A 21,452-nucleotide genomic window follows, 5' to 3' on the forward strand; every position below is an offset into this window, starting at 1 on the left:
CAAGAGTATTTCCATAGAAACCTACTATCCATTCAACTGAGCTTTGGGAGAAATAGGGATTTTGCGATGGGAAAGTTTCACTTAATATCCTACCTTCCCAAGTATGATAATAGCAGTCCTATTTTTGAATCTATGTTAAGCCCTTTCTAGATGATTTGCTTAGCTCTTAGCTCAGTCTTGAATGATTATCGGGTTCAAGTTTATCCCTTGAATCTAGGATTCAACCACATAGCCCTGGCCCATGTTTCAGGGTGGTCCCCCCTCACCCAGCTTAAAAAGTGGGAGATGGGAACTACATACAGGCATTTAGAGAGAGCTGTTACTCTAAAAACCCAATCTCCCTCCTTTCTAGTACATAGCAACACACAGTCTACCTACTGACCCAGCTCCTGGCTCCTCTGGCCCATGGGCTGTGGTCTGGGGCTGCTGGTGGAAGAGCCTGCAGATGGGGATGGCTTTGACAAGGTGGTGGTGTGGGTGGCTTCGGCTGTGGTGGTCCTTAGTACCCGTATCAAGGTGACTGGCTGTGCAGTTGTCCCTGGAACTGATGGCTTCTGATAGGCTTTTGTGGTCTCACCTGTAAGAAAGATGGAATTAACCAGGGCCTACAAAATAGCTGGTAGGCCATTCAGGACAGAAATAAATACATGTTTATTGAACACTAACTATGAGCTAAGACCTGTGCTAGCCACCATGCAGGATGAAATCCACCTGCCCTAAAGGAATGTACAATCTGGATGGAGCAATAAGCCAATAAGCAAACCAAAGCTTAAATAACAATAAAATACTTGTGACAGCTCAAAACTATAGCAACATAGACAAGGCAGAACGTGATGAATTGCCAAATTAGTTTCCCAGACACCAGAAGAAATGGTTCATTGAACACATTCTGTTGCTATTTCAATTAGTGTTGGGCTAGTGATGGGAGGTACTCTCAGGGCTTCCACTAAGACTCACTCTTAGAGAAAACATTCTAGACGCTTTAGTTTAAATTGGTTCATGACTAGTCAACTAACTCCTTTGGGCCCCAGTTTCCTCATCTGTAAAATGGAGTAATAGAACTAATTAGGTGGTAAGGATCATCTAGACTGTACTTCTGCATTGTGCTCTTCATCCATGTGTGATGATTTTGATGGCTTCCACAATGAATCTCAATTTGTTAGTACTCTGGGCACCCTGAGAGTATCTCTGAAGGTATAGGGGACAAGTGGCTTCCCATTGGGCATTGGGGATTGTCTTGAGAACCGTGGGTCTGTGCTAGAACGAGATACAAAAGAGCCCCAGAAGTAAGCAGCACCCTACTCCTGGGAGGAAACAACAGCCACTGGTTGCATGTGACTGTGGGCCCCCCGGGTAGAAGCGGGTATGCCAGCTTTTATATCCATGCATCGGTATTAGTTTCCTGTGGCTGCTGTAATGAGTTACCACAAACCTCGTGGCTTAAAACAACAGAAATTTACTCTCTCACAGTTCTGAAGGCCAACAGCTGGAAATCAGTATCACCGGACTGAGCTCAATGTATTGGCCGGGCTGAGCTCCCTTGGAGGCTCTAAGGGAGAATCTGCTTCCTGCCTCTTCCAGTCTCTGGGGGCTGCTAGCATTCCTTGGCCTGTGGCCGCACCTCTCCAATCTTCAAGGTCAGCATCCTCAATTCTCTCTCTGCTCCATCTTCACATGACCTTCTCCTCTGTGTCTGTCAAATCTCCCTGGCTTCCAGTTTATTGAGGATATGTGTGATGGCATTTAAGGCCCTCCCAGATAATCCACAGGATAATCTCCCCACCTAAAGATCCTTAATCATATCAGCAAAGTCTCCTCCAACCCCTCCCCTTTTTGCCATATAAGGAAACATTCACAGGTTCCAGGGGTTAGGACATGGATATCTTTTGGAGGGGGCATTTTTTGGCCTATCACAACTTCCCAGCAGTAGTGTTAACTCTGCTTAGGAACCATGCATCTTGGTACACAGGACAGCAGGCCAAGGGGATAGCATGTGAAATAAGAAGGTGCTGCACTCTTCGTGGGAACCATCCCATTTCCTCTTTGACATGGTATAGCAGGCTGGGAAAATGGTGTCCAATCATAGCCCCAGACCAGCCGTGCAGACAGACATGTGGTGGGGTGTTCAGACCCACTGCCCAGCACTGGTACCTGCTTGTTTCCCTACCATGACACTGTCACTCCCTGTGAGCATCACAGCATTGACTTAGAAGAGTAGATCAGCAAACAGCACCCTGGAATTGGGTTGAAGTTCGGCCATCTGGTCTACCCTTGCAGGCATTAGCTGGTTAAGGCAGGAAGCAGATCCCTCATTTACCCTGTTTCTCGCTAACAGTTGGTCGCCTTTAAATCTGCCTGTAATCTGTGCCAGACAAATTGCTAAAGAGCTGGCAGTGGCCTCGGGGGTTCAGCCAGTTTTCACGCCATCCTTGGGCAAAACTGAACCTGCGTGATTTATGACACTTCCAGTACTTTAAAGGAATTGAGCTTCCATAACAAGTCCTAGGGAAGTTTCTAATTTCTCTAAAGTGCTCTTCTGTTTTCCCCTCTGGTAAATGCTACCAGGCACTAATGCCTCTTTAGGGAGATGCAGGCCCAGGTTTGACCTGCTTCATGGAGGGAAAAGCCATTTACTAGAATCGTTTGTATATTTTATGAAATAGGATATAATCATTAATTTGGAGAGAAATAAATAAATAAACTAAGAGTACATTTTACTTGCAAATTGTTAATTAAACCACAATTAATTATCTTAAAAATAAAACTTCTACAAAAATAGTGAATATTTTTGTCACTTTAAACTTATTAGGTGTTGAAAATCTGGATTCTCTTTTTCTCACACCATTGGCTAATTCCAAGGTTTCTGAACACCCCAGTCTGCCTTTGCTAATATTGATTTACTAGAGAGCAGATTAAATATCCTGAGGGCAGCCATTAGTGTTACTTGCTTAGAACACAGATGCTTTTGAGCATGTCATAAATTCAACAAACAGCGCCCTGTCTGGTCTTCCATGGTCTTCCACAGGCTGTTGTTTTTGCCTACTCTCCTTCATGGAATAGAACTGTCTTTAAGAGGAAGACAGAGAAAATACTCTGCCATGATTGCTCCCATTTCCTCACTGAACATAATGCCGGATGTGACCCAAAGTGAATTCTTCATGGGACCAGGTTCTTTTCTCACAATTTGAAATAAAACCAGTAAAACAGTTTCTTTGTACAACCTCAGATACAAGGAAGTTTGGTCTCTTTTCAAAGATTTTCATGGGAAAACATTTCAAAACTTCCTTTAACCTCTTAACGTCTTAGTCCTTGGACAAGGTCAAGAACAGCTCCAGACAGCCAGCTTCTCAACAGCAGCAGGAGGTCCTCAGAGCTCCCCACGCCTGGCCTATCAGTAGGACTACAGTGGAGGGCTTAAAATGCAGATTCCAGGGCCCTATTCACAGAGACTCTGGTTCACTGGGTCCGGAGTGGACTTTGGAAATCTGATTTGAGAACCACAGCCAGTGCTAGGCTGGACTCCTGGCTCCAGTCCTTGCCAGCCTGGCCACTAAAGCTTGCTGAGTTTGGCTCCCTTTCCTGTAAAATGGGGGTGTTCAGACCTACGTGACAGGGCTGTTTTCATAATCAGAGATCATGTCTGTAAGGGGTCCGCACAGTGCTTGGCACACGGTAGGCATTCGATAAATGACAGGAGCTGACATTTTTCATCAGGCTATGCCCCCTCCTCTCCTCAGTTGGTATCACACGTGAGGTGACTGGGAGAAACTGAACCAGTTTAGCAGCAATCCTGGAGGTCAGAGTGATGGGGGATTTGGCTTTTCCTGGGCTAACTCATGACATGCCTCAGGGGTATCCACGAGGGCAGGGCATCTAATGAGCATCTGCTATGCGCAGGCCACCATGAGGCCTCTTTTACATCAGCATTCACTTTTGATATTAATCACAATCCTGGAAGTCGATGCAAGTATTCTCATTTTTAAGATAAGCAACAGATTTTTCAAGAGGTCAAGAACGGTGTCTAAGGTCACACAGACAATTGATAGCAGAGCCAGGAGTTGGACCCACATTTGTTTGCTTCCAAATTCCATAATTTTTTCCACAAAAGAGGAACCAAGTGGAAGGCAAGTCATGAGTAGCTTTAAGATCCCTGAATGTGTTCCCATCAGAGGGTGGCCTGAGGTCTCTCTAGGGTTCTGGCAGGGGTAGTCTTATTCTCAGAAGACGGGGAAGGGGGCCTTGGTGGGTATAGGCAGTGAGGGCAGGAGGGGCCTGGGAAGTCAAATCGATTACAATAAACTTGGGCTTGATTTTCTTGTGGGGTGAGGGGCTGCGCAGACGGCCAAGGGGAGCCAGGAGGGGGGTTTCCTGACACTCTTGCTCAGCTGCCTCGAATAAAGATTTACTGTCCCTTCTCTTGCTGCAGCGCCGGCGATGTGCCCTCCCAGCTTTCGGTGAACTTCTACAAATCAACGTTCACCGGTTTTTATTTAGTTCAGAGCAGCTTGAGGCTCTAGCTAAATGGCAGCTGCCTGCCCCTGGTTGCGAGCTGCCGGGGGGCGGGTGGGGGACACGCATTTAAATCTCAGGAATGTCTGTCCTTGCAGGAGCTGCACTTGGCAAGTCAAGATGCTTTCTGTTTCTTGAGTGAGCTAATTTCCCATGGAAGAAGGTTGTTATGCTTGGTGGCGGGGTGGGGGGCGTCATCCTAACCTGATTTACCTGTTAACTCACATTCTTGGAGAGATGAAGAGGGATTTTGTAGGGGCGTGCTGAGACCTGAACAGCTGCTGGCCCTATATCTCCATCTTGTCTGCGTCCCCCAATTTCTAAAGGAATTTTATCATTTAAGGAAGAGGAGCAACAAAGGGGGCCGCCTGTTTATGGTTCTCATTGGAATTTTTTATTTGAATTGGTGACTATAACTTTAAACTTTACTTCCTTTAAAATTTTCAACTATAACTCCTTCTATCTTGAAGGTGGGTGAGACCCAAAGTCTCTCTTTTACATTGGAGTCTGGTGCATAGAAGATGCTCACTACATGGTTATTGAATGAATGAATGAACTTAGTTTTTTAGACTCTGACAACTATGGATGATCTTATAAAGGGATAGTAATACCTGAGAGTGTCATCGAAGGTTGAGACGGTTTGGTAGAGGGGACAAGTGACATAGCAACACCTGATGTTTTAACTATGGCTTTTGCTAATTCTTAATTTAGGAGGAGCAAAGTGTAAGAAAGGCTTCCTGGCTCTCCCACGCTCCTCCTGGACGTTAGTGAGTCAGGCTTATGGAACACGTGCTTGCTGGGGGTGGAGGGCCGTCAGCTGGGCCACGGTGCTTGGGGGAGATAGATAAGTTTTGGAAATGGTCTCTGCTGTGGAGGACGTAGAAATCAAATGGATTTTACGATCTAAGTTGTCCATCATTTGGCTGTAGTTTCTCTCCCCTCCACCTCTCTCCACCCAACGTTACCTGCTTTGAGGGGATACAATCAGAGTTTGGGTGATGTATGGGCCAGTTAGAATGGTAATGGGCAAGGTATTAAACCTCACTGAGGGTCAGCTTCCTTATCTGAAAATGGGGAAGACACCAGTACTCTGCCTCAGGGTCAGTGTGTAGTACAGGTGTCTGGCACAAAGAAAACACTCGATAATTGACAGGTACAGTCATAAGAGGTTGTCAGGACTCTTCCCGTTGCTTGCATTCTGGCTAAGGCCCAAAGCTGAAACCAGAAGTCCTCTCCTACCCCTGTTCTAATTGAGGAGAGGTGTCTCTGGACTTCCCATGGGTGGGACCATTCCAGTAGAACCCGCACCATCACCCAGGCCCGTCAGCAGAAGGAAAGGACCAGAAGAAGGGGGGTCAGTAGCCACCTTTTGGGGAGAGCAGTGTTCAGGGTAAGAGGATATTGCCTCCCTTCTTCCATGCTTTGTCCTCCCCAACCCAAATGGAGGGGCTTCAAGAGAATCACTCACCAAGACCACAGGGTCTGCCAGGAGGGGAGACAGGCCTCTTGTTCCCTGCCCACCCTTCTGAGCCACAGCACCCCCTGCCCACCAGGGGCACTGCAGGAGCGGAGCTTGTGGAGAAAGTTCTGGGGAGTATTCTTGCAGTTTAGAAGTACTCTCCCTTTCAGGGTAGAAATAAGGGGTGCTTGACATGTGGTCTCTTCGCGTGCTTGACCTGAAGTTGGGGGCTTACTTGAACAGAGGGATCATGTCTGAAGGGGGGAGGGGTGCTGCTGGAGGGGCTTGGGCCAGCAGGCCTCAGGAGGCCAAAGGTGAGGTGAGATGGGAAGAGAATGGTGACCTCGCCCCATCCCAGTTCTCCTCAGACCCCAGAAGGGAAGAGAATCCCAGTCATTCCCATGGCTCTGTGGGAAGGGGCTGCCCCGGGGGCTGCTGGGCCAAGGGATGGGACACCGAACTCAGAGAAAAGGATGGGGCATAGACCTTTGGCCCAGTAAGAGGGGCCCAGGATAAAGCTGAACACTGCCCCCTGGCTTCAAATATCCACACATATCTCCTCCTCAGAAATCACTGAGAACTGCTGCCCTAGCTGAGACAGCAGAGAGGTCAGGGACACCCACCCTCCCTCCATCCACTGGCCAGTCCCTTAAGGAGACCTCTGTCACCTATTCCTCTTCTCTGTGCACACACCAAAAGAGGACAGGTGATATCTCAGAAGTGGTCCATGAGCTGCCATCATCTGCTGCCGTCTTAGGGGTAAGGGGTGGGGAAAAGCTGTATCCTTGCAATTAAAACAAAAACAAGTCTAGATTATTGGAATAATTAAGAAGTTATTAAAGATAGAGTTGGAGCAATAACTGGGGGAAAATGAAAACCATTTCCTATTTGTACGCCAAAGCTTCTCAAATCAGGAATCTTTATATACACTGTTATTAGCATAAGAAAATGTAGGATAATGATATAGAGAGGGGTTTCTGGAGCCAGACTGTCTGGGTTTGATTCTCAGTTCTGCTACATGCTGTGTGGCAAAAGGCAAGTTACTAAACTTCTCTGCGCTGCATTTTCCTCAAACTGTAAATTAGGGCTAAGAATAGTACATACCCATGGTGGTGTTGGGGTGATTAAACGCAATAATCAGGTGAAGCTCTTGGAACAGTGCCTGGCACACAGCAAATACTGAATAAATGCTAGCTTCTGTTGCTATTCTTAAACCGTGTCCACCTTAAGTACATGAACGAAATCAGCTGGCCCATGGAGTTTCTAGAAGCAATGCAAAATCCCATTATAAAGCAACTCAGAGCTTCTCTTTGTGTGGGATATCAAAGTACCCCCAAAGACACAATAACGCACAGCATAGCTCCCGCTTTAACACGGAAACTAGAAAAAGGTATTTTCTTGGCCTGAGGTCCACCTGTACCCGCTTTGTGGTTCACATGGAGCTGAGTCGGCACGACTTCATAGACAGCGTTTCTCTGGCCTGGGTTCTTCAGATTAGCTGCTTGCTGTTATCACATAAGCCACATCATCCTCTCTGCTTCATTTCATACCTAAGTAGAGACAGCCTTTTCCCTTTCAGCTGCCGGGGAAGATTTCCAGACAGAATGTCAGGTCGTCTTCTAATGTAACAGTACAATAACATTCAAGGCAGCAGCCATTCTGAATGAAAATGACACACAGAGACAACCTCCGAATTGTGAAAACAAAAAACAGAAAAGAAGGCCTCACTCTTCAGCCCCAGCCATCTGATCCCATTGATTTCTGTGCCCATGTTCCTGGCATCTGTTAAAATATTACCAGAGTCAGTGGGGCTTGACTGGTTAAGACGTTAATTTCTACCCTATCTCCTAAAACACAATATTGCGTGTTTACGGACTCAGAAGATTTAGATGAAATCACACAGGAACACTTGCCTGCCTTGGCAGCTGGGCTTTTAGATGATGAATATGTAAGAGCCGATGGGTAGGTTACACCCTTTTGGGGTTTAGCTTCTGCAAAAGAGGAAAAAAAAATATTTTTAGAGCTCGAGGTTTTAGATGGTTCTGTTCTGAGAGGTTGATTCCCTCCTTCCAATTTGTTTCCCTTGAGTGCAGTAAAATCAGTCTCCCTGGCACTGAATTGTTGATTACAATAGGAAAGTCAAGTCGAATTCTGTTTTTCTGTGTAGCCTGTGTTTTATTAATATTAGAAAGGAAGCAATAAAATGGAATCACGGAGCATGACTCAGAGTAACATTAGTAACTCTTATTTTGCCCGTGAAGATGTGACACGTAAGCTAAGGTTTTCATACATGTGGCTTCGCATGTTTAATGAGGTCAGTACATGGATGTAAAAACACTGCCCGTGCTCTCCTTTCGGACGCTGGAGAGCTCGGTTCCCAGGCTGGCTGTGCATGAATGACTCCCTCTCTCTTTCAAGGACCCCAGGGGAGCCATTTGAATTCCGCGGCACTAGAGAAACCTTAAAGTAGGTAAACATAGATCAGTCTTGAAAATAACCATTTGTTGCCCACCCAGGGAGAGAAAGTTGAGATGCCAGGTGAGGAGAAGGAATGCTAACGTGTATAAGGGAAACAGCGGAGGCATAAAAAAGATAAACGGTCGGCTGATGGGGCTGGGTGAGAGAGTACCAAGCCTGGGATGACTGAAAGTGGTCTGCAGAGCCTTTCTCCACCGTGAAGCGAGCAATGCCTGAAAAACCCCGGGATGAGATTCCTTGAAAAGGAAAGTCAAAGCATCACTGGAATGTAGGAGCCTCCTAAGGGCAAGGAACTTGTCTCACTTGGTAAGTGTTGAATTCCCAGTGCCTAGAGCAGTGTCTGGCTGTAGTAGATGCTCAATAAATATTGATTCAGAGAAAGAATATCTTAATGCTTGGATCTCTGTTCAAATTCAAATACCCTGGGGAGGGGTCTCACCGGTTATCCAATATTTACATCCGATAAAGAAGGCATTTTAACTCTCAACCTGAGGGAACATTTTTATAGGATGGGGCTTGGGGAGGAGACCCGGGGGGTGGAACAGAATTTAGTGCGTGATTTTGCCAAAGGTCCTATTAGCACAAAGGCTTGTGGAGTCATGAAGCAGACAGAAGACAGGGTCTCAGGAAAGGCCTGGGATGGGCAGTAAGAAAATCTAGGTTTCTGTTTCTATTTTACCATTAATTAACTGCCCAATCTCTGAGACTCTCTTTTCTTTTATTCAGGAAATTTGGATAAAGATATGGACCAACTTACTTGCAAAGTTGTAGGGGTCTAATGGAAAAAGAAATTAAAATGTTTTGGAATGATATATCACTAGAGAGATACAAAAAGGTTATTTTGGTATTATCCATAAATGTCACTCAAAGTGAGGATGAGGCACAATATTTGAGCTTACTTGCGTTACTTCATCTCAATAAAGTCACCTGGGAGCAGAGCTTGGCATTTGAGGTCCTCGCCCTTGACTGGGCTTGCTCCACAGACAATGATTGAGGTTATTTCAGACCCAAGGAGGGCCCCCTGGCTGTGGGCCTCCCTTTATCAACAGAGCGCTGCAGAGACATCGTCTCTATTTCCTATTCTTCTCACATCTAAAATCCTACGGTTCTTTCTGTTTCTATTCAGAAGGAAAAGGAGCATGAGCTGAGTTTTCTGAAACGTGGATCAAAGAACAAACGGGCAGTATGAGGAGGGTCCTCTCTGACCTTTCCCATCCCCGGACTGTCAAAAGATCGAGCTGACCAAAAATGCACATCCCCTCCCCCGCCCTCGGCTCCCAGCCTGCCAAAGTCAATTAATTGAAGGAGCACAGTGACGTGTGAAAATTAGAAATGAAAACCTAGAGAAAGGTCACAGAGGCATGAGCCTTTGGAGGAAGATTCTGACATGATCTGGCTAAACTTGTTAGCTGTGAGCCTCTGAGCAACGGGGAACACCTCTTAGTACCAGTCAGTTGCTCCCCTTACGCTGCAGTGCGCTCTAGCTCATCCATTTGAAAGAGACTCCTAGCCATTGCAGAAGCACAAATGTTTATTACCATTGGCCAAAAATGTCACTAGGTGGAATGAAAGGACATGGAAGTTGACACAGAGAATAATTTCAGCAGATAGATTTTCATTTATAAAACCCAAAACATCTCTACTCTCATGGAAATAATTTTTCTTTTAAACCTCTGTTGGGATTCTTGGACTGCTGGCTAAGCCTGTTTGTTTGGTAAACACCTATGTGGAGATTACATTTCTCTCTAGGCTCAACAAATTTGTATTCTAGACCTTAGCGTTTTCATACGGCCCCTATGCTGAATGTTTTGTTTGAGGCAAACGTCATGGTACTGTCCACGAAAATAGTCCATAACCAATCTATAAATGAAAATTTGGGTGAGTTTATTCTGAGCTGAAATCTGAGGACCATGGCCCGGGGCCTTTCTTCCCAAAGCAAGAAAGGGCACCAAAGAAGTCAGGTACACAGAGTGGTTATATACCCCCAACGAGGATGCTTTACATATGATTGCAATGTCCCTCCCACAATAGTCACAAGATTGCCCTGTGGTACAGTGCTTGATGGACACAACAGGTAGTGCATCTGCTATCTCAGAGGGCATAGCAGGAGGCAAGCATTGTCTTGAGCTGGGTGGTCACAGGTGAGCGCAGCAATCAGTTCCTAGCCTAAGGAAAGATGCTTAATCCTCAAGGGAATGCCAACATTGGGAGGGGGAGGGAAGTTGCACCTTTATCTCAAGGGCCTTTGTTCTTGCCAGAGGGAATATCTAAAGCAGATATACAATGCATGCTCAACAGCCACGGTCAGGCCCTTTTGGAAAGACAAGGTCAGGCCGAATTAGGTTTATACCAAATGGCTTCCTCATATTCTCCAATATATCCCATTGCTTGCCATTTTTATTTGTCAGTACTGTGGTTGATGACCTCCACTCTCTGACGTAGAAACCGGTCTAATTTGAACCGTAGGTGTGCAGAATTCCATAGATAAGAGGAAACAGGGATTGCTCAAGTTGAGAAGAATCCTAAAAGGTCTGTTTGTAGCCCTATTAAAACTTTGAACAATGTAGGATAGCAGGGTTTGGGGCATGGGACAGCTAAAGGTGCTAAAAAACCACCCAGATTGGAAGACTTGCTCTGAGACATTTCTCTCTTCCTTGCTTCAGTTGGTCTTCCATAGGTGGCTCCTTCTCAGGAGAGACACATGGCTCCTAATCTTATTAAGACGCCAGGAAGGTTTTAGAGAGTGTAGTTCAAAATCCTGTGGAGCCTCTTTGGAGAAAATGGGAGCCCAGGGTAGGGTAAGCGTAAGGTGAAGATAGAACATCGTGCTGTGCTCAAACATTAATGGGGGCAAGTCAAAAGACTGGAGGGCTCCCACTGGCCAAACTTGGAAAATCTGAGCACCAAAAAAATAATGATGATAATGGATTATAATATATTGTATTTTTAAAAACAATCCGTGAGTCCATAGGGATACTTGAAAAAATGTATGGAGAGGGGGAGAACCCCTCTTCTTTATATAAGAATACTAACAAATGTAGAAGGAATGACAGAATTAGAACAACTGTAATTGTGCAATTGATAATGTAATTCTTGCTATAGCAAGGATCATCAATGGATGTTAAAACCATTGGATAAAATTTATTGGGGAAAAAGCTATTCATGCTGTTTCAAAGCATCACCCTACAGATTGCTTATTAATGACAAAGTACTTTTATCATGGAGAGATACTGTAAAATACCCAAGTAATAAGATTTAGCATCACTAACAATTGGACATACTGACATTACGTGCCTCCTGACATGGCCATTGTGATATGACACAATGGATGTGCTATGATACTACCTAGGTAATGTCTTTGTCAAAATATTTAACCTGCATCCAATCATGAGTAAAACCGTTGGACCTGTTTGTGGTCCAGAGTGTGGGATATTGTACTAGACAACTGGCTGGGACTTAAAGATGTCACTGGCATCCATGACCAAAAAAGCTAGTGCGGTGATAGACAGTTATAGATTAAAGACTAAATAGATGTGACAACAAAATGCGATGGATGATCTTTGATTGGATTGCAGATCTCCCCCGCCTCCAGAAAAGCAGGAATTACCGTAACAAAGATTTTAGGATAATTGGATGCAATTGAATAAGAGCTATTTATTAGAGAATATTATTGTATCAATGCTAATTTTTTAGGTGTGGTATTGGTATTGTGGTTATTTAGGGAAATGTTCTTGTTCTTACAAGATGTGTGCTGAAGTATTGAGGGATAAACTGTCACGATGTCTGCAGCATGGCTATTTTCACATTTTCACGTGGCTCAGAACAAAATGTAGACAGACGATAGGTAGATGGATAAAGCAGATGAGCAAAGCATTAACGATTGGTGAATCTAGGTGAAGGGAATATGGGTATTCACTGTACTATTTTTACATTTTTTATGTAAATTTTAAAATTTTCAGAATAAAAGATTAGATTGGGGAAATTCACAAAAATAGAAAAAAGGCGGAGGGCAGGTCATGGCAGTCCAGAGATACTTGGTCACCTCTTCACACTAGTCATTAGCTCATCTACTAATTACCTCTTTGGAAGAGGGGCAAAAAGATTGAACATGATTATCTATAAAATCCCATGGAGCTAGATAATGGAACTGACTAGTGAAACAATTAATTAAATAAAAAGAAATCTCAAATTAAATTATAGCTCAGTCCTCTAAGAGCCTATGTCCCTATCTACTCATTTGCCAGAAATCTCAAGGAATGAGTTTCCAGATACGAGGCATATTTGGCCTAACTAAAGGAGTAGTTCAAAAACCCAAGTTATTAAATGTAATTCACTTAATTACAAGTTTGATTGAACTTATAGATAACTGCAGTGTGTTTAAAATGAGCAATTGGAGCTTTTTCCTATTCCCAGACTTTGTAGTGGCTTAGCACTGTAATTATATTTCATTGTTTCACGATTCTAATCATCAGAAGAACTAATGCTTCAGATTTCTATGAAAGGACGTGGGCCATAAACTCAAACTCATAGCACATTGAGAAGAGCACATTTCATCCCATGAGGTCGCTTAACCCACGTGCCCTTGCTGAGCAGCTTCTCTCCAGCGTGTGGGCATACCTGAGACGATAAAGGATTCTCTCCATCGTGGTAGGGATAATGATTGGACGCCATTGGAATAACTCCCTTTATAGCCAGACTGTCCAGCAACTTTCCGAACAAGTATTTTCCCTCCTGAATTATCGAGCACACCACTATGAAGAGAGAAAAAGTAATTTTTAAAGAAGGAACAAAAAAATATTGTTTGACGTGATCAACAGATTATCAAACCAGCCACCATCTTTATTTAGAAATACGAAAGCAGCGACATTAAGAAAAGGTTTACCTTGACCTGCAGCCCAGTCCTCAAGAATGGTGCCTCCATTGCACAGCCCGGCATCTGACCTCTTGGGAGGAATGCCCATCTCGTTCTTATTACAGGACCTGATGGTTCCATCTGTCAAGAATTTCTCTTTGCCACCACGCCACCAAATTTCTTTTCTTTGGTTTCCTCATTCCCACTAGTTCTTTTAAGTAAAACCTCTTTCCTGACAATTTCCAGTTTGGTTTTGTGACATCACTGAATGACTCCAGTTATTTCAAAGGGTGGTAAGACATTTTTTAAAGCAAATTGTTCCTTTTATGTTGGGCCAGAGAAGGAAGGAGTGCAGCTAAATTAAACTCATTAAAGAGTCCCCAAAGTCTGGAGATTGTCTCTTTCATTTCTAGGATTTTGAAGGTTTTAGATACTGATGTGACAGCAACCGACATATCTACCTCTTTCCTTCCACGTGAGGCAGGGGCTCCATTCTGGTTCTTAGCTATCACTTTCACGTTGTCGTTTCCTTGCCCCAGAGCCTAAAATGGCTCCTTTGGGTATCTGTAATTTATGGCATGGGGGAGCTAAAAAAAGTACTTAGATTTGTTCCCATCAACACCCTTCCTTCCCTCCAGGAATGAGAGTGGCCATTTCCTTCTCTCCCACCTTCGTAGTGAGTCAACAATTTTCAACACCCAACTTCCCAATGACCCAGAAGGAAAGAAAATGATAATAACACTTGACAGGTGAAGCACTTGATTGCTTTAAAATCATTCCCACATACAGTATCTCACTGGGTCCTCCAGGCAAACCTGTCAGTTGTGGAGTGGAGGGAATGCTGTTATTCCTGTTTTATAGAAACAGGCCTAGACAAGCTCAGTGACTCACTCTGGATTTTGTCACTAGTAAATTGCAAGGCAAGAATTTGAACCCAGGTCTAACTGACTCGGAATCCTGGATTTGTCCCCCTTGGTCGCAGTTGCTACTTGGGATTCAAAAGCACAGGCATCTCCAGACACCAAGTCCTCATCATTCCGTCACTTCTTTGCAACCCAGCCCTCTCTTTCCTCAGGAGCTCTCAGAATCAATCTGCCTGCAGCCAGGCTGGTCCCAGCAACCCTGATGGACACACAATTCCCACTCACACGTCTCTGTTCATGCTGCCCTTTCGCTCTGGAAAACTTGGGTCCCCCTTCTGCCTGACTGGGCCTGTGCAGCCGCCAGGTGCAGCTCAGTCCAACAACATCTCCTTCACAGAGATTCCAACGTGACTTACCTGTGCCCCTTCCTAACAACGTTTTAGAATCTTGTCTCACATCTGAGACTGATTTTATTTGGTCTTGTACTCTTTCCCAAAAATTTCTTGAGTTAATTTTGTCTCCCATTCAGGTTGGAAATTTTCTTACAGAAAGAACAATGTTCTATGCTTCTGCCTTGGAAGGCCTGTCAGTGGTGTGCGGGAGATGCTCATATTGGCTTGCGAAAGCCAATTGTTAAGCTTTCAGGATTGTACAAGCTGGTTCATTTCACACTGGTAGACTGCAATCAGCCTTGGTGGGAGGATTTCTACCACAGAAATTGGTAAATCAGCACCCCTACCCCTTTTCGGTGAGCTGGTTGTTAAACATTCATTATCACACCGCTAGCATAGGCTGAAATTTCTAATTATTAAAAAAAAATTATCCTATGGTCCCTTTGCTTATAATTAATAGGGAAATAGAAATAACTCTACCTTTTTATTTCCCCCCAGAGAAATTATTCTGCCCTTGGATTTATATTCCATTGTGTTGAGAAAATGTGTGCGCGCGCAGGTACTTGCTCTTGTTTAAAAGTCAGAAGCATTACAGCTGCCATCAGAGTGAGGGCAGGAGCGGCCTGTGCTGAGCTTCCTTTGGGCAGTTTGAAGGGGATGGACAGGGCCCAGGGGGTTCTCAAGCCGCACTGGGCTGGGGACATCCCCTGTGAGGGTTATGGAGGACTGAAAACTCAGACTTTAGGAAAGGTGCAGATGTGGAACTATTGTGTTCTCATGAGGCTTTCCTGTGGCAGACAAGAGTGAAGCCTCATCTTGTGGGTGGACTTAACTGGAGGACATGGATATTCCCAGACATTCTCCTAGGGAAGGGCCGATCCTGGGAAGATCAGTGGTCTGGAAACTACAGGAGGCAACTGCAGTCTACAGAGGTGGAAGGCACCAGAGACCGGACCACTGTAGGAGATACGGGAGGAAGGAGAGAGCCTGAAAGAGGCTGTGGCTTCACTTATGTGGCAGATGGGGACTCAGAGCCATGGTAATTTAGAGAATTTATGTAAATGTGACCTTAATTGTATCCTCCCTCAGATATAGGAACTTTGTATATATTCTCTGAAAGCAAAACCAGCTTCACTTCTTTGCATTCCTCAGACACCCTGTGTGTTGCTGAACATGGCCTTGAGGTTTGCCTCCTCCCTGACCCTGAGGACTGGGATAAGCTGAGTGCCAGCTTCTTGGCTCCTTGACTTCTTGGCTTCTTGGCTCGGAGAAAAGAGACTGCCCACTTTGAGGCCAGGTTTTGAATGGCTGCCACTCTCATAGCAGGCTTCTGTTCAGAAATCAGTGTGAAGAATGCTCTGCATGGAGACGGCCTCTTCATTGCCCAGTACAGAGAATTCTCCCCCATCCCCAGCACTTGGGCCCACTTTAAATACAGAAATTAGTTCAGGGCCAGACTGAGCCAAAATATGATGTGTCGAATATGTTCATTATCCATTTGGTTTGAAAGAATCAAGGAAATCATTCATAATAAGACATCTGATTATGATATATGGTATGAATTTAAGCTAAATCTTAATTTCTAAATCAAAGTATGCTCTCTGCAGTTTCCCAGTTCCGACTGTGGGGGACTCTGGCAGGACCATGATGAACGGTCCCTCGTGTACTTTCAACTCACACACATTCTCTCTCTTAAATCTTGCCTTCTGAAAACCGACTTGTTCTGTTTGTGAAAAACGGAACTGATAGGATCCAAAATTCCTATCTGTTTTCCCTTAAGACTTCTATTCATCCTCCCCGTGGACAGTGATATTGCTTTCCAAATAGTTTCCCACTGTATCAGTCACTGGTCCAGGAAGCTACAATGGCACTCAGATGCTCAAGTGGCAAATCTTGTTTTTTGAAACATTTGGGCTCTCCTCTGCCCCTCTGCCCTCATGTGTATTCTTTTTAGCAAGTTCCTACACTCCAACCCAAACACTAGGATTGCTGAGTCCTAGTCATTGTCAACGCTCTTCTTATTTTCTCCCCAGAGGTGTGTCCATCCGTCATAAAGCCTTTCCCAACTTTGACTGCTCCAAAGTCTGCATCCCCTTCACGTCCTCACTTTATACACTACGCAGTGCTGGGACCCCTCCCAATTCTCATGTAAATCTATCATCTGGGGAGCTGGGCTGGAAGTCACGGGACATAAGTTCTAATCCTGAATGTGCAACTAACTAGCAATTTAATTAACTTCCCTATGCTTCAGTTCCTCTTCTAACAAATGAGGATGCCAACAGCAGCCCCATCTCAACCTCAACTAGAGTCATCTCAACCCTATGATGCTAGAAGGAGAGAATCACAGTGTCAGAGAATCACAGTGTCGTTATGATATCTTGGTGAGGTCAACTTAACTCACTTGGCTCTGTACTACATAGGAAAAATGGCAAGGCAAGAGAAAGTCAGCAAATGCCAGAGGAAGCAAGTGCCAACCATCTCAAATCACAGTTGGAAAAATACAGGCAACCTTAAGACAGGCTCAGCCTCTGTAGCAGGTGTCAGTGTCTACACAGACACAGATCGGAGAGTGCTGATGGTTGTGGAGCTGTATGGGCATGCAGATGTGTGTGAGTAAAGCTGTATGTGAGCACGCACATGTGTGCAAGTGTGTGTGGGAGGCACGAACGTGTGTATAAGCACATGTGTATGTAAATAATTGTGTGTGGGCATGCAAACGCATATTCCTGCACATGCATGTGTGTGTAGATTTGCATACCTCTTGCCTTTTTGCATGAAATTGATTTCAGGGTGAAAACAAAATATTTTTACTCCCATAGTCTGGAGTTAAGAACAGTGTTTGGTGGTGTTTTTCTTCAATGTTCCATACTTATGCTTAATAGAGCCTTCGTACTCCCCCTCCCATTAAAACACCAGTTAGCTCATCATCTCTCTGTGGTGATGGGGAAAAGAGGAGTTTGCCAGCAAAATCTACTAGTAATTCTTAAATCTAATTATTTTATTTTATTTTTTTGAGGAAGATCAGCCCTGAGCTAACATCTACCAACCTCCTCTTTTTGCTGAGGAAGCCTGGCCCTGAGCTAACATCCGTGCCCATCTTCCTCTACTTTATATGTGGGACGCCTACCACAGCACGGCTTGCCACACGGTGCCATGTCCGCATCCAGGATCCGAACTGGTGAAACCCAGGCCGCCGAAGCAGAACGTGCGCACTTAGCTGCTGTGTCAGCACGCCTGCCCCTTAAATCTAATTTTATGCAGAGATTTTTCCTTACCTCTTCCCCGAATTTCAGAAAGGCTATTGAATAGACACCTTGGAAGGGAATGAATGTCACATCCTCATCTCTCTCTGGCAGAGACACCACTAAACGATCGACTGACTGGTGTGCAAGGAAAGAAAAAGAGACATCAGAAGCCTGAATAGCTCAGAAACTTCATCCAGGATCCAGTAGCCAAGCACTGACTCAAAAGCCATGTCTCAAAGCAGTGCCAGGCAGTGGTTAGGAGCGTGGGTGCTGGACTTGGGTTCAAGTTCTCACTCTGATACTTTTTAAAAGGTGTGGCTTAGAAAAGCTATCCAACCTCTCTTCATTATTAAGACATGGATAATAGTAGTAGATACCACATAGGGGAATTGTGAGAATTAAATAAGATAACATAGGTGAAGTGCTCAACACTTACATAGCAGCCTTAGTCTCAAAGATATTAAGTAAACATGAGTTTCCCTGTGATTTGACTCCAAGCTTAAGCAAAAGAGGCATGAGGATTCTGAGAAGGTCACTTTGCCTCTGCTTATTTAGTGACTTAGTCCAAAGCATGTCATACCTCCTGTCCTCCTTCCTGGATCCCAAACCAACAGCTGACCAAGCAGGACCACCTGTCACCCTCCTTCTCACTTTTCCTGTTCCCATCTGTCTCCAGGCCATCACCACAGCTGTGACATTTCTTCTCCAATCTTCTGGACCTTCCTTAGTCACATTTCTATTATTTCTTTGCTCAACACAAAAGGGTAGAAAAAAATGCTTTATGTCATCAAGGGCTTTGTTTTCCTTGTCATGAACACAGAAGAGTAGAATTCCTTTCTCCTCCCATTAAGATTTAAAGAGAAGTCAGTCCTCCTTTCCACAGAGCTCTGTGAAAGGAGATCCAGGACCATGCGTGGCGTCTGGGTCATCCCATGGCATAGGGTTTCCAGATGAAATACAGTATGCCCAGTTAAATTTGTACATTTTTGCTTGCTAAATCAGGCAACTCTGAACCGGAGGCTCCCTACCTAAATCCCGATTGCTAGTTATTAAGTAGCTCAGAGTTACCCACCTGTGAACTGCAGCGCCACACACGCTGGAGTAGGATGCGTAGATGTCCGTACCATAAACGTGGTATCTGGGGTCTTGGCATCCTGCTGGACATTTCACAACAAACTCAGGATTGATTATCTTTCCAGCTTTGACATCACAGTTGATCTGAGGCACAGCTGGGAATGCAAGATGAGGTCAAAATTACACCTTGTGGTAACAGCTTATACATGGGGTGACTCTGTTAGGTCATAACTGTTTATTTACTTAATCTCTAAAAGCCAGAGTCTGGGCTGACCCTGGATCCCCTCCATATAATGAAAGCAAAGACGTAATTAGGACATTCCTCAGACAAAAAGAACAACAATGACCATCCATTGCATTTAACCTGCTGAGAGCAAAAACAAAAGGCTCCTTCCTGTGCTTATTTGGGCCATCAGTTTACTGAAGAAGAGAACTCTGGGAAAAGACCCACCTCCGGTGGCCAGAAATGTCATCCTGACTCCATGGCCAGTGAGTACTGGTTTCTCAGGTGCTCTGGAAGTAGCTCAGGAAAGAAGAAAACTCTCAGACAAACTTACGAGAGGAAGGAAAGGTATTCCAGGAAGGGAAACGAGGGAGCCTGGGTCCTGGGGTCAGGACCGGCTGGGACAAGATTGGCCTCCTGCAACAGAGGCCCCATGCTGGGGAACGAGGCTTGAGCACTTGTGTTCTGTGAGGGATGTGGGACTCAACATAAGGTTTTTGGACAAGAGAGATAGATAATTAAAGTGATTTTTTTTTTTTAAGAGGTATTTTCTTTTTTTTTCCTTTTTCTCCCCAAAGCCCCCCGGTACATAGTTGTATATTCTTCGTTGTGGATTCTTCTAGTTGTGGCATGCGGGACGCTGCCTCAGCGTGGTTTGATGAGCAGTGCCATGTCCGCGCCCAGGATTCGAACCAACGAAACACTGGGCCGCCTGCAGCGGAGCGCGCGAACTTAACCACTCGGCCATGGGGCCAGCCCCAATGAAAGTGATCTTTTGTCTTGGTCCTAGAGGATATGTCCTAGATCGGGGGACAAGATTGAAGTGATCTTTTCTTGTTTGCCTCAACAGTTGGTGGGAAACTGGGCCCTCCCCTTCTGAGCATCCAGGGGAAGCTCATTCATCCTTTCCTTCCTCCTTTTCAGATTGTGACTGCCTCTGCCGGGCTAGCACTATCCAGCAGGCAAGTCCTCTGGAGCTGAAAGCTTGCCTGGGTGTGAAGTGGAGTAGATGCTCTAGTGGCAGTACCTAAAACGGGATGTGGCTGCATCTTCCTTGAAGAAAATTTCCCTCAAAAGCTCCTGAAAGGAAAAGGTCTCCTAGACGATACTATGCTGGTGCCCTTGGAGCTGGGAATGTGTTCCGTTCTGGGCCCCGTTCTTCAGAAGGGACTCGAAAACATGAGCACAGGCAAAGAGTAAGCAGGCTCAGGAGGCAGCTGGAAACCACCACACGTGAAGGCTGGCTGGCAGAAATGGGTTGTTTGGCCATAACAAGGCGAGAATTTGGAGCCAAGTTGTCTTTACAAGTAGGACATTTGTGTGCTATGACACCAGAGGGCTGAGCTAGAACTAAAGGGCAGACTTTCTATAGAGGCAAATTTTGCCAAGAACTTTCTAGTAATTGAAGTTGCCCTTGAAGGAATGGGCTGCCTCATGAGCCGTGAATGGGCTGGGCGCACACGAGCAGGGACTGAACTGATGGAGAGGAGATTTCTGCATTGAGTGGGAGGTAGAAATAAAGCCCCGCCCAGTACTGAGCCTGTGATTGCACACATGGATTCAGGATCTCTGCCAGGCCACCCACCCTCTCACTGGGTTACTGAAATGGTCTCAGAGTTGTTAATGGCTTCCAGCTGTATCCAAAATGCATGTTCTTTTTTTTTAACCCTTAATATACCTAAATGGAGCAGAGTTGCTGCTCAGTTAGACTGGATGGAGAACTGAAGTTAGAACTCCTGCTCTTTTCTTCCATACCCCTCCCAGACAATCAGGGCGGGGCCAGCCTGGGAAGTCCTTCTCCTGGGAGCCCAGAGGCTGAGTTTGGTCACAGGCTAAAAACAATTTGTGGTCGACATTAAGAAGTGGAGCACTGTGCTTAAGACAGTTTTGTGGTTTCTTTCTCCCCACCGCAGGTTGCCTCCTCTCCGAAGTTATTTCCTTTTTGTCTTTCATTCTTTTAAACCCTGATACTCAAGGCTACATATACTATTTTGAGACTTAGAGTACTTTTTTAAAAAGGCAATTTAGGGGCTGAGTAGTCTCTCCTTAAATTAGTTAATTGTCTGGTCCCTGGGTGTAACCGAATGCGTTCAGCTCTCCTCCCTTCCGCAGATCGCTTCCCCACTCCCAAATGCATCTCCTCCCTTAGATGTAAAGAAAAGGAAAGCATCCCTTCTTGGTTCTTAGTTCTTTGAAATAGGAGGTGACAAGCTCTGTGAACGGGGATTCAACTTGGATGTGACTTTGGCTCCCTAAGATTTTGGATCTCCAAATCTTCTGGAGTCGAGTAAATGGAGTCTATCTAAAAGTTTATTGCATGAGTGTTATACCATGACCAAACCAGTTCAAAGACTTCA

General features: G+C 45.0%; 1 protein-coding gene across 2 annotated transcripts in view; it reads right to left on the reverse strand.

Moving 5' to 3' along the window:
- VIT (vitrin) overlaps positions 1-21,452 on the reverse strand; it is a 104,610-nt gene that overhangs the window by 40,673 nt on the left and 42,485 nt on the right. Inside the window, exons 4-7 of one of the 2 annotated variants that reach the window (XM_046662745.1) lie at positions 18,871-19,027; positions 13,064-13,197; positions 7,882-7,959; positions 383-577 (exon numbers count right to left, since the gene is read on the reverse strand). In XM_046662745.1, the coding sequence (XP_046518701.1) occupies positions 383-577; positions 7,882-7,959; positions 13,064-13,197; positions 18,871-19,027 (564 nt within the window). The remainder of the gene's footprint in view (positions 1-382; positions 578-7,881; positions 7,960-13,063; positions 13,198-18,870; positions 19,028-21,452) is intronic. The other variant, XM_046662746.1, reaches the window with a different exon arrangement.

The sequence above is a fragment of the Equus quagga genome, chromosome 5 (genome assembly GCF_021613505.1).
Source record: "Equus quagga isolate Etosha38 chromosome 5, UCLA_HA_Equagga_1.0, whole genome shotgun sequence".
Classification (NCBI taxonomy): Eukaryota; Metazoa; Chordata; class Mammalia; order Perissodactyla; family Equidae; genus Equus; species Equus quagga.